Source organism: Balaenoptera acutorostrata, chromosome 16, assembly GCF_949987535.1.
Source record: "Balaenoptera acutorostrata chromosome 16, mBalAcu1.1, whole genome shotgun sequence".
Lineage (NCBI taxonomy): Eukaryota > Metazoa > Chordata > Mammalia > Artiodactyla > Balaenopteridae > Balaenoptera > Balaenoptera acutorostrata.
Window position 1 is genome coordinate 6,642,858 of NC_080079.1, and position 13,514 is coordinate 6,656,371.

At 43.4% G+C, this 13,514-nt stretch overlaps 1 protein-coding gene across 2 annotated transcripts in view; it reads left to right on the plus strand.

The window, feature by feature from the left end:
* The window catches only part of DHX32 (DEAH-box helicase 32 (putative)), a 55,422-nt gene extending 41,909 nt beyond the window's left edge, over positions 1-13,513 (plus strand). For both annotated transcript variants that reach the window (XM_057530875.1, XM_057530876.1), the window contains 5 exons: positions 8,118-8,309; positions 9,090-9,239; positions 10,952-11,139; positions 12,035-12,216; positions 13,236-13,513. In XM_057530875.1, coding sequence (XP_057386858.1) covers positions 8,118-8,309; positions 9,090-9,239; positions 10,952-11,139; positions 12,035-12,216; positions 13,236-13,407 — 884 coding nt within the window. In that variant the 3' untranslated portion in view covers positions 13,408-13,513. The remainder of the gene's footprint in view (positions 1-8,117; positions 8,310-9,089; positions 9,240-10,951; positions 11,140-12,034; positions 12,217-13,235) is intronic.
* Position 13,514: the final 1 nt, after the last annotated feature.

Sequence of the window (13,514 nt, forward strand, 5' to 3'; positions counted from 1 at the left end):
GGGGGAGGTGTGTGACCTTGTAGTGAGCTATCCTACAGGGAGTACGGCTGCCGTTGGCAATAGAACTTAATAAAAATGATGATTTGTCCATATTGAAATTGCCTTCGGAATAAAGCAGTGTGATTTTGCACTGCTGTAAAGAAGAGGCCTCACACTGAAACATTTATATTCCATTTGTCAGCATTATTTACCATGGATTACACTTAAATAGCACTGCCATAAAGAACCCTCATCTAAACCCTTCTGCTTTTATCTAAGACAATTTTATGGGCCATACTGGGGAGATGTCTTAAAATGTAGAATGTAATATTAGCAAATCCTATTCGGTTGTTTATTATTATTCCTTCACCTGTATAATCTGCATTCATTAACTTGTTCTTTCTAATATAATGAAACCCCAAGAACTTCCTCTCTTTTTCTGGTGTTCGGACCGAGAGCCGAATCATGAAGTTATGTCCATTAGTAACTGTGTGCAGCCAACTCAACTCCAGGACATAAAAATGAGAAGTAAGTGCCCTTTGGGGACAGAGGCTGGCTGTTAAGCCAGATGCGCTTACAGGGACAGTTGCCAGAGATCCTGTGACTTACAATGCAGCAGCTTTGCTGATTTATGGAAATTGGTTTCTACACAACTTTCAGTAATTAACTTTGTGCTCCCAGTGCCCTCCTACTCTGTTTAGTCTGAGATGCTTATTTCTGCTGCTGCTTCTTGCACCTTCTCTGGCATGTCAGCTGTTACTTTTTTTTTTTCCCCCCAATCTTATGCTCAGTTAAGGTTTTCTATTGTGCTGTTTGTTGAACAGAAATCCTTAATTTTTTTTTAATTTTTGAATTTTATTTTATTTATTTTTTTATACTGCACGTTCTTATTAGTCATCAATTTTATACACATCAGTGTATACATGTCAATCCCAATCGCCCAATTCAGCACACCACCACCCCACCCCCCCGCGGCTTTCCCCCCTTGGTGTCCATACGTTTGTTCTCTACATCTGTGTCTCAACTTTTGCCCTGCAAACCGGTTCATCTGTACCATTTTCCTAGGTTCCACATACATGCGTTAATATCCGATATTTATTTTTCTCTTTCTGACTTACTTCACTCTGTATGACAGTCTCTAGATCCATCCACAACTCAACAAACGACCCAATTTCGTTCCTTTTTATGGCTGAGTAGTATTCCATTGTATATATGTACCACATCTTCTTTATCCATTCGTCTGTTGATGGGCATTTAGGTTGCTTCCATGACCTGGCTATGGTAAAGAGTGCTGCAATGAACATTGGGGTGCATGTGTCTTTTTGAATTATGGTTTTCTCTGGGTATATGCCCAGTAGTAGGATGGCTGGGTCATATGGTAATTCTATTTTTAGCTTTTTAAGGAACCTCCATACTGTTCTCCATAGTGGCTGTATCAATTTACATTCCCACCAACAGTGCAAGAGGGTTCCCTTTTCTCCACACCTTCTCCAGCATTTGTTGTTTGTAGATTTTCTGATGATGCCTGTTCTAACTGGTGTGAGGTGATACCTCATTGTAGTTTTGATTTGCAATTCTCTAATAATTAGTGATGTTGAGCAGCTTTTCATGTGCTTCTTGGCCATCTCTATGTCTTCTTTGGAGAAATGTCTATTTAGGTCTTCTGCCCATTTTTGGATTGGGTTGTTTGTTTTTTTAATATTGAGCTGCATGAGCTGTTTATATATTTTGGAGATTAATCCTTTGTCCATTGATTTGTTTGCAAATATTTTCTCCCGTTCTGAGGGTTGTCTTTTCATCTTGTTTATGGTTTTCTTTGCTGTGCAAAAGCTTTGAAGTTTCATTAGGTCCCATTTGTTTATTTTGGTTTTTATTTCCATTACTCTAGGAGGTGGATCAAAAAAGATCTTGCTGTGATTTATGTCAAAGAGTGTTCTTCCTATGTTTTCCTCTATGAGTTTTATAGTGTCTGGTCTTAAATTTAGGTCTCGAATCCATTTTGAGTTTATTTTTGTGTATAGTGTTAGGGAGTGTTCTAATTTCATTCTTTTACATGTAGCTGTCCAGTTTTCCCAGCACCACTTATTGAAGAGACTGTCTTTTCTCCATTGTATATCCTTGCCTCCTTTGTCATAGATTAGTTGACCATAGGTGTGTGGTTTTATCTCTGGGCTTTCTATCTTGTTCCATTGATCTATGTTTCTGTTTTTGTGCCAGTACCATATTGTCTTGATTACTGTAGCTTTGTAGTATAGTCTGAAGTCAGGGAGTCTGATTCCTCCAGCTCCGTTTTTTTCCCTCAAGACTGCTTTGGCTATTCGGGGTCCTTTGTGTCTCCATACAAATTTTAAGATATTTTGTTCAAGTTCCGTAAAAAATGCCATTGGTAATTTGATAGGGATTGCATTGAATGTGTAGATTGCTTTGGGTAGTATAGTCATTTTCACAATATTGATTCTTCCAATCCAAGAACATGGTATATCTTTCCATCTGTTGGTATCATCTTTAATTTCTTTCATCAGTGTCTTATAGTTTTCTGCATACAGGTCTTTTGTCTCCCTAGGTAGATTTATTCCTAGGTATTTTATTCTTTTTGTTGCAGTGGTAAATGGGAGTGTTTCCGTAATTTCTCTTTCAGATTTTTCATCATCAGTGTATAGGAATGCAAGAGATTTCTGTGCATTAATTTTGTGTCCTGCAACTTTACCAAATTCATTGATTAGCTCTAGTAGTTTTCTGGTGGCATTTTTAGGATTCTCTATGTATAGTGTCATGTGATCTGCAAACAGTGACAGTTTTACTTCTTCTTTTCCAATTTGTATTCCTTTTATTTTTCTTCTCTGATTGCCGTGGCTAGGACTTCCAAAACTATGTTAAATAATAGTGGTGAGAGTGGACATCCTTGTCTCGTTCCTGATCTTAGAGGAAATGCTTTCAGTTTTTCACCATTGAGAATGATGTTTGCTGTGGGTTTGTCCTTTATTATGTTGAGGTAGGTTCCCTCTATGCCCACTTTCTAGAGAGTTTTTATCATAAATGGGTGTTGAATTTTGTCAAAAGCTTTTTCTGCATCTATTGAGACGATCATATAGTTTTTATTCTTCAATTTGTTATTATGGTGTATCACATTGATTGATTTGCGTATATTGAAGAATCCTTGCATCCCTGGGAGAAATCCCACTTGATCATGGTGTATGATCCTTTTAATGTGTTGGTAGATTCTGTTTGCTAGTATTTTGTTGAGGATTTTTGCATCTATATTCTTCAGTGATATTGGTTTGTAATTTTCTTTTTTTGTAGTCTCTTTGTCTGGTTTTGGTATCAGGGTGATGGTGGCCTCATAGAATGAGTTTGGGAGTGTTCCTTCCTCTGCAATTTTTTGGAAGAGTTTGAGAAGGATGGGTGTTAGCTCTTCTCTAAATGTTTGATAGAATTTGCCTGTGAAGCCATCTGGTCCTGGACTTCTGTTTGCTGGAAGATTTTTAATCACAGTTTCAATTTCATTATTTGTGATTGGTCTGTGCATATTTTCCATTTCTTCCTGGTTCAGTCTTGGAAGGTTATACCTTTCTAAGAATTTGTCCATTTCTTCCAGGTTGTCCATTTTATTGGCATAGAGTTGCTTGTAGTAGTCTCTTAGGATGCTTTGTATTTCTGCGGTGTCTGTTGTAACCTCTCCTTTTAAATTTCTAATTTTATTGATTTGAGTCCTCTCCCTATTTTTCTTGATGAATCTGGCTAATGGTTTATCAATTTTGTTTACCTTCTCAAAGAACCAGCTTTTAGTTTTATTGATCTTTGCTATTGTTTTCTTTGTTTCTATTTCATTTATTTCTGCTGTGATCTTTTTAATTTTTTTCCTTCTGCTAACTTTGGGTTTTGTTTGTTCTTCTTTCTCTAGTCCCTTTAGGTGTAAGGTTAGATTGTTTATTTGAGATTTTTCTTGTTTCTTGAGGTAGGCTGGTATAGCTATAAACTTCCCTCTTAGAACTGCTTTTGCTGCATCCCATAGGTTTTGGATCATCGTGTTTTCATTGTCATTTTTCTCTAGGTATTTTTTGATTTCCTCTTTGATTTCTTCAGTGATCTCTTGGTTATTTACTAACGTATTGTTTAGCCTCCATGTGTTTGTGTTTTTTACGGGGTTTTTTCCATGTAATTGATTTCTTATCTCATAGCGTTGTGGTCGGAAGAGATGCTTGATATGATTTCAATTTTCTTAAATTTACTGAGGCTTGATTTGTGACCCAAGATGTGATCTATCCTGGAGAATGTTCCGTGCGCACTTGAGAAGAAAGTGTAATCTGCTGTTTTTGGATGGAATGTCCTATAAATATCAATTAAATCTATCTGGTCTATTGTGTCATTTAAAGCTTCTGTTTCCTTATTAATTTTCTGTCTGGATGATCTGCCCATTGGTGTAAGTGAGGTGTTAAAGCCCCCCACTATTACTGTGTTACTGTCAATTTCCTCTTTTATAGCTGTTAGCATTCGCCTTATATATGGAGGTGGTCCTATGTTGGGTGCATATATATTTATAATTGTTATATGTTCTTCTTGGATTGATCCCTTGATCATTATGTAGTGTCCTTCCTTGTCTCTTGTAACATTCTTTAGTTTAAAGTCTATTTTATCTGATATGAGTATTGCTACTCCAGCTTTCTTTTGATTTCCATTTGCATGGAATATCTTTTACCATCCTCTCACTTTCAGTCTGTATCTGTCCCTAGGTCTGAAGTGGGTCTCTTGTAGACAGCATACATATGGGTCTTGTTTTTGTATCCATTCAGCGAGACTGTGTGTTTTGGTTGGAGCATTTAATTCATTCACATTTAAGGTAATTATCAATATGTATGTTCCTATGACCATTTTCTTAATTGTTTAGGGTTTGTTTTTGTAGTTCCTTTTCTCCTCTTGTGTTTCCCACTCAAACAAGTTCCTTTAGCATTTGTTGTAGAGCTGGTTTGGTGGAGCTGAATTCTCTTAGCTTTTGCGTGTCTGTAAAGCTTTTGATTTCTCTGTCGAATCTGAATGAGATCCTTGCCGGGTAGAGTAATCTTGGTTGTAAGTTCTTCCCTTTCATCACTATAAGTATATCATGCCACTCCTTTCTGGCTTGTAGAGTTTCTGCTGAGAAATCAGCTGTTAACCTTATGGGAGTTCCCTTGTATGTTATTTGTCGTTTTTCCCTTGCTGCTTTCAATAATTTTTCTTTGTCTTTAATTTTTGCCAATTTGATTACTATGTGTCTCAGCGTGTTTCTCCTTGGGCTTATCCTGTATGGGACTCGCTGCGCTTCCTGGACTTGGGTGGCTATTTCCTTTCCCATGTTAGGGAAGTTTTCGCCTATAATCTCTTCAAATATTTTCTCTGGTCCTTTCTCTTTCTGTTCTCCTTCTGGGACCCCTATGATGCGAATGTTGTTTTGTTTAATGTTGTCCCAGAGGTCTCCTAGGGTGTCTTCATTTCTTTTCATTCTTTTTTCTTTATTCTGTTCTGCAGCAGTGAATTCCACCATTCTGTCTTCCAGGTCACTTATCTGTTCTTCTGCCTCAGTTATTCTGCTATTGATTCCCTCTAATGTAGTTTTCATTTCAGTTATTGTATTGTTCATCTCTGTTTGTTTGTTCTTTAATTCTTCTAGGTCTTTGTTAAACATTTCTTGCATCTTCTCGATCTTTGCCTCCATTCTTTTTCCGAGGTCCTAGATCATCTTCACTATCATTATTCTGAATTCTTTTTCTGGAAGGTTGCCTGTCTCCACTTCAGTTAGTTGTTTTTCTGGGGTTTTATCTTGTTCCTTCATCTGGTACATAGCCCTCTGCCTTTTCATCTTGTCTGTCTTTCTGTGAATGTGGTTTTTGTTCCACAGGCTGCAGGATTGTAGTTCTTGCTTCTGCTGTCTGCCCTCTGGTGGATGAGGCCCTCTCTGTTACGTTTGATTTCGTGGCTCACTGATGGCTCGGACTTTTTTTCTAAATAGCCCATCTGTTTACTTCCCGGGACTGTGATTTCTCAAGGTCTCATCCTTGCCGCAGGGTCTCCAAGTGAACAAGGAGTCCACCAGTGCTCCTGGCTAGTGCCCTGGAGAGGCCAAGGGGTCAGAATCCAAGAACAGAATCCCCTGAGGCCGTGCTCTTCTCAGTTTTAAATTTTTTATTTTATTTTATTTTTTTTTATTTATGGCTGTGTTGGGTCTTCATTTCTGTGCGAGGGCTTTCTCCAGTTGCGGCAAGTGGGGGCCACTCTTCATCGCGGTGCGCGGGCCTCTCACTATCGCGGCCCCTCCCATTGCAGGGCACAGGCTCCAGACGCGCAGGCTCAGCAATTGTGGCTCACGGGCTTAGTCGCTCCGCGGCATGTGGGATCTTCCCAGACCAGGGCTCGAACCCGTGTCCCCTGCATTGGCAGGCAGACTCTAAACCACTGCGCCACCAGGGAAGCCCTCAGTTTTAAATCTTGATGAAAGAAACCAAAAACAGGGACGTTCAGCTTCTTTTCTCCCAGGTGGGGTGAAAGCCACGCCCGAGTCCTCTAGCAGATGCCTGGGTTCTCTGCAGGCTTGCTCATAGCCCCCCTCAGCCCAACACTTACTTGCTTTCCCAGTAACTGATCTTTCACTGGCAAATCACGTGTCAGAGGTGGAGGCCAGGCCCATTCCACGCTCTCTCCTCCAGCAAGAGGCCTGGGGATGCAAGGAGCTGCGTGCAGCACCGGGGGTCCTTCCCCAGCCCGCAGCAGGGGTCTCTCTCAGTGTTCCCAGGTCTCTTGATGGGAATGGGGGGACTTTATCAAATCTGAATTTGGGACTGGCTTTTGAGTTACACAGTTTGCTTGAAATTTTGACAAATAGCTTAGTGGTCAAAGTTTGGGCAGCAAATAAGTAAATTTGTACTGTTCATTACCTTGAACTCCCAGCTACAAGGAGGTTAAACTGCTTCTCAGGTCCCCACAGGCTCTGTCTCCCGCCTGCCAGGAACATGTTGGAAGTGAGACAAGTGAAAGCTGTTGAGTAGCTCATAAATCCTTCCGTTTCTTGGGTAGAACAATCCAGCAGCTTCATGCTGTGTGATTTGCTTCTTTGTGAGGCCTGGTGAAAAACACATGTATTCATTTTAATGTGACTTTATTTTGCAAGGACAAGGAGAATACCTCACTTTGAATAAATGGATTTATCTTTGTAGGTGGATATTAAGCATATATAATAAAACTACGCCATTATTGATGTCATATAAACTTATAAGGGAAATAAAGGGATGGAGAAAATTAGCCTTTGGTCCTTACTTGTACTGGCAAATAGCTCTTTCAACATCCTTGTCTACCATTTCTGTCATCTGGGTCAGTTTCAATTGATTCGTTTTTCTCTTTATTATGGGATTATATTTTCCTGCTTTTCATGCCTCATAATATTTGTTGGATGCTAGACATTGTACATTTTACTCAGTTGGATACTGGATATTTTGTATTCCTGTAAGTATTCTTGAGCTTTGTCCTGGGATGCAGAGTGATCCTTTCAGGTCTTGACTTTAGGATTAGTTAGGTGGCACTGGAACAGTGTACATGTGGGGTGTAGTTATTCTGTGTTTCCCCCCCAGAGTCCCATGAATCATGAGGCTTTCCAGCCTGGCTGGTGGGAACGGGCATATATCTAGATCCCGTGTGAGCACCAGGCACTGACCCTCTGCTGCTCTGGATGGTTCCTTCTCTGGCCTGGAGTGGAGTGAATGGGCCCTGCTGACTGACTGAGGGGCTCTCGTACATCCTCTGAGTCCTCGCTCTAGAGCTCTCTCCTCTCAGGAGGTCCGACCTGCAGGCTCTGGCCACCTTAGTCTCCCTGGACCCTCAGCACCCTCTCCATAATTCGGGGAGCCTGGCAGCTCCCCTTGGGTCCCCTCCCAGCGCCACAGCCTGGAAACTCTCTCCAGGCAGTAAGCTGGGCAGTGCTCAGGCTTACCTCTTGAGGTGTCCCCCTCCCAGGAATCACTCTCCTTCGTTGCCTGATGTTCTTTGTCTTGCGAACTCTTGTTTCATATATTTTGTTCATTGTTTGGTTGTTTTGTGTGGGAGGGAAAATCCAGTACCTGTTACTCCATCTTGGTTGTATGAGACTTTCTAATTATTAATTTTGTCTTCCCTAGCACCGGAAAGTTTGATGCAGGCTTTGGAAGACTTAGATTATCTGGCAGCACTGGACAATGATGGAAATCTTTCCGAATTTGGAATCATCATGTCAGAGTTTCCTCTTGATCCACAACTCTCCAAGTCTATCTTAGCATCCTGTGAATTTGACTGTGTAGATGAAATGCTAACAATCGCTGCCATGGTAACAGGTATTCCTTCCACGGCTCTTTTGTACTGTGTATCTGCAGCAGGTATAGATTTAAATGAGATCCATTTGAAATGATAATGAAATATTTTAGTAGTTTAAAAATGTAGAAAATTATAAGAATTACCTTAATATGAAAAAATCTAAATAAAAACCCAGTGAATTTCTTAAATCAGACAGGTGAAAGCATACCAAGTTCGCTTTTGCTGAAGTAATCGGTACAGATCAAGAAAAACGTGTCACGTGTGCGTGTTTTTTATTTCCTACCACCTCATTCATCTTGGTTTATAGGTTTTAATTGACTCTTTTACTGGCAGGACAAACCAAAGGCTATGCTGCATTAGGACCTGAGTTCTAATCCTGTCCCTGGAGCGGGGGCGGTAATATTTACAAGCAGGGTGTCTGCTGTGCTGAGCAGACCTGAGAAAAGCTAACACACAGGAGCAAGGAGAAGCACAAGATGACAGCCCACCCTACAGTTCTCTGATTTCTAAGTAAACAGGATAGCATGTTAGTCACAGAGTAAGACAGGAGCAGGGCCACAAACAGCAGTGAGCCGCCATCCGTCCCCCCGCCCCCATCCGTCCCCCCCCGCCGCCATCCGCCCCCCCCCGCCGCCATCCGCCCCCCCCCGCCCCCATCCGCCCCCATCCGCCCCCCCCCCCGCCCCCATCCGTCCCCCGCCCCCATCCGTCCCCCCGCCCCGCACCCGCAGCCTGTCGTGCTAAAGGGCTAAAGGGCACGTCTCATTATTGCTGACCTTCTGCCCTTTTGCATCTTAAAGCTCCTAACTGCTTTTCGCATCTGCCCCGGGGAGCCGAGGAGGCCGCCTTGTCTTGTTGGAAGAAGTTCTTACATCCTGAAGGAGATCACTTCACCCTCATCAACATTTACAAGGCCTACCAGGACATGGCTCTGAATTCCACCGGCGAACGTAAGTGAATGCTTGGCCTTCTCAGAAATTACCTCCGAATTCCACCTTTCCTTCCCCAGACAAAGCTGGGTTGTTATTCGTCCAACACCCTTTCTCTCCAGCCCCCTTGGTCATTTGAGTGGGATGGCGCTTGAGGCCCTCAGGCACCCGCAGGTGAGCAGTAGAGACACGCCTCCTGCTCCCACAGAGGGCGGCCCTGCATCCACGGACCCGGCACCCAGCCCGGCAGCCTTCAGAGCAAGCTCGCTGGGGACACAGGGACGGGGGACACAGACTTGCACAGCACGACTCCTGTCCTCTCGGGTCCAGGGAGGAAGGAAAGGAACTGCCATCTCTAGGTGCCCACCGGCCAGAGCTGTGCTTTGTGCCTTTCATAACGTGGCATGCTCACTACTGGATGGAGAGAGAATATGGAGCATTCAAAACAAAACAAACAAAACCCCCAGCTCCAGGTAATAGTAACGAATAGGCTGATGAGCTGAGGGAGGCTGGAGCCTGGCCGAGGAGGGGAGAGGGGCAGGGAGGGCGTCCAGGGGAGTAGAATGGCCTGGTGCAGAGCTGCGGCAGAAGTCCTGGGTACGTCTAAACCACGGTGGGTATGTTCCCCTTCCCAGTGGTGCAGGAACGGACAACTCCTCCACGTGAAACTCCTGTGCTGGGCCTTAAAGACAGGAAGGGGGTCTCCAGGGGCAGACGGGGCAAAGCAGTGAGGCGGACACAGCCGGAGGGGAGCTCCCTTCTTACCAGGAGGATTGTTCTCACCTTTGTTCTCCACGATGCTGCTTTTACCTCCTTTGCTCCAGCAGATGGTGTGAAAAATGTTTAAAGTGAAGTGAAAAGTATGACAGCAGTCAGAGTGGCAGAGCAGGGAGTTAGTTTTTCACAGCTGAGCAGAAAAAGTTGTCAGCGGAGCCAGAAAGTACAGGAGGGCCTTGGCATCTTTGGAGGGCAAGCCGGTGGCGGTCGTCGTTGGAGCAAGCGCACGCACTCCTGTAGCTCCGGACGGGCCTGAGCGGGTGGACGGGAGGGACCGACGGAGGTCTGCGGCCCGCTGCGCCGCGGCCACGTGCGCCCCCAGGCCACGGCAAAACTCTGGGTCCAGCTAATCACAGACAGCAAGAAAGAATAACCTCACACTGATCCGGGGGACTGAATTTCGATACAGAATTTGCAGCTAGGGTAGGCGAGCTTAACTGTGACATCATTAATTCCCACATCAGCCTAGTAGTAATCCTTTTCCTATAATTAAGTAAAGTATGTGAGATATTTTCATGCATCAGAGCTATCTATACTGTAAGCTTTTCCCTCCTTCTTTGATTGAATGTCGTGGGCACGTACATCCTCGCCGTACGCACACTGGACGAAATGTTGATCTTGAGACAGTCTCCTCTGCCCCTTACGAGCCAGATGAGGGTGCTATAGTATTGGTCAGCGCTAGGGACCTGCACTTTACAGTTGGTGGGCTCGTGGAGTCCCCCGCAGCCACTGCAGGTTCTGCCAGCCGGCACCCTCTCCCTTCCCAGCGGTGCCAGGGACAGCCACTCCCACGGCCACCGGAGGTCCCCGTCCTTGCTGCCTCCCTCCCACTCACTCATGTGACAACCTTGTTAGGAGAGGACACAGAGGGACGCAGAGGCAGCGCGCCTTCCCACCTGGGCTCTCTCAGTTATGACAAGTCATTTCTAAATAGCTTTTTGTTCGTTCCTTCCTAGACTGTGTTGAAAAGTGGTGTCACGATTACTTCCTCAACTGCTCTGCACTCAGGATGGCAGATGTTATCCGAGCCGAACTCTTAGAAATCATCAAGCGAATCGAGCTTCCTTACACAGAACCTGCTTTTGGCTCAAAGGAAAACACTCTGAACATAAGGAAAGCTCTTCTGTCTGGTTATTTTATGCAGGTAAGAATGGATAAGGCCACCTGTAGTGTGCGCTTTACAAAATTTCACATATTCAGGACATCCTGTCAGAAACCTCCCACTTAGGATGATTATTGTATTGATGTTAACTTTAAAATAAAACTAAAAACCCTTCTATGTTATTAAAGATTTGGTATTTAAATACACTTCCCCTCAGGGGAATGGAGGACTAAGCTAGAACATTCTCTCTGTCCAGAAGACCTTTTCCATCACAGAGGAGTTGTTACAACACTCCGGCTGAACAGTTACAGCCCCTCATCTCACCTGTTTGCTCCCAGGTACCTGGTGATGTAATTAATGCCCAACAAGAAGTAAAGGCAACAGCCCATTTGTTTCTTTCCCAGCGTGGAGGTTGACTAACGTAGCGCCTCTAAACTAAAGCACGTTACAGAATAAGTATGCACCACCTAAACTCTAAAGCACTCTTAATGGAGAAAAAGGACATTTTAGCATGGATTTCCTCATCTGTATGGAAGAAGTAAGGTTACCTGCATCACAGGGTTATCATGAGGATTAAATGAGCTTAAACGTCAAGTGTAAAGCACTGGACGTTTGCAAGCGTGGTCCATAATGTGACAGGGAATGTGCTAGCTTTATTTCTTGACCAAAACATTCACCTCTGTAGCTGCACTATTTTGGCATGCTGCCCTGAAATTTATGAAATTAGTTAACATTATCATCATCACTGGCTCCAAGTTTTGAGCAAAACATGTTTATGTCTTATTTTCTATATCTGAAACTAGAAAACATGGGCAGCAAATTTGTAGTTTTAACCATTCTGTATGAAGTATTTTGGAATTTTTAAAACAAAATATTTTTGTGTATCGATCTCCGTATTAATCCAAAATCCTTTTTTCTTTAAAACGCTGCCTTTTAGATTGCTCGGGATGTTGATGGGTCAGGTAATTACTTAATGCTGACGCACAAGCAAGTTGCACAGCTGCATCCCCTTTCTTGTTACTCCGTCACCAAGAAGATGCCAGAGTGGGTTCTCTTCCATAAATTCAGCATATCTGACAACAACTACATCAGGATCGCCTCAGAAATCTCTCCTGAGCTGTAAGTTTAATGGAGAAAAAGGGGGTTTCTTGGAATTCATACATGAAGAGCAAATGACAAATTTGGTTTTTCTTACATTTTCAATATAAGTTTATACTGCTACCAATCTAAATTATGTTGAGAGTACCTACTAAAGGCAGGTCTCCGTAGATGACTAAGAAATGTTCACGCCTCTGAGATTACAGCATAAAGAGAGAACACAGTATAGAAATGTACAGCAAAGCGCGATGCACCTTAAGAGGAACAGGGCTAGCAGGTGCAGACCTTGAGGAGCGTGGCAACCTCTCAAAACAGACAGGCCACTGAGACTGGAGCAAGTGGGGAAGAGAAGGGGTGGAGGCGAGGTTGAAGACAGGCAGGTAGCAGAGGTGTAGGGCTTACGGGCCACATAAAGAGTTTGGAGTTGATCCTAAGTGCAGTACAAAGCAATTGGAGAGTTTTAAGCAAGGGTAACCTCTTCTCCATATATTTTAAAGATCCCTCTGGCTGCTAAGTGAATGGGCTATAGGGACAGCAGTGAGAATGGAGACTAGCCTCAGAGGCTGCTGCAGATGCTAGACCCACTGTGAAGGTACCACTACCACTTGGGCAGTGTGATGTTCTAGGCAGGAACCAGGAGTAACTACAGGTGTGTCCAGCTTCAGCAAATGGATATGGTATGGTACTAGTAAGAGACACAAAGATACTCCCTCTTATGCACCCAGAGTTCTCCCAAGCATCTGATCTGATCTGTTGCAAAATTGTGATGGGCCTTGGGGGAAGTACCCGTTCCCCCCGGTGGTGAGGGGCAGGTATCACTTCTGCTGTGTGGCATAACCCTATAGGACCCAACTTATCCTAGAAATGCAATTGGATTGTTTCCATGTAAACCACAGAAAGTATTCATTCTACAAAGGCAGACCAAGCCACTGAGAAGTTCAAACTAATCAAAATTCTACAAGCAGATTCTCCAGGCCTGGGAAGTGTCCAGTCATGTTTGGTACCTCTCACCAAAAATAATAATTTTTTGTTTTAAACAGATTTATGCAATTGGCACCACAATACTATTTCAGTAATCTGCCTCCTAGTGAAAGTAAGGATATTCTACAGCAAGTGATGGATCACCTATCACCCATTTCAACAATGAAAAAGGAACAGAAAATGTGTGAGAACTGCCCTGAAACTACTGAACAAAGATGCACTATACAGTGACTCTCAAGAACCTTCTACACAAAACCTGATGTGCAATAAATATCCCAAAGGCAGCCTAACAGCTGGTCCACTGGAGTGATGTGCAGACGCGACGTGAAGATGGATGT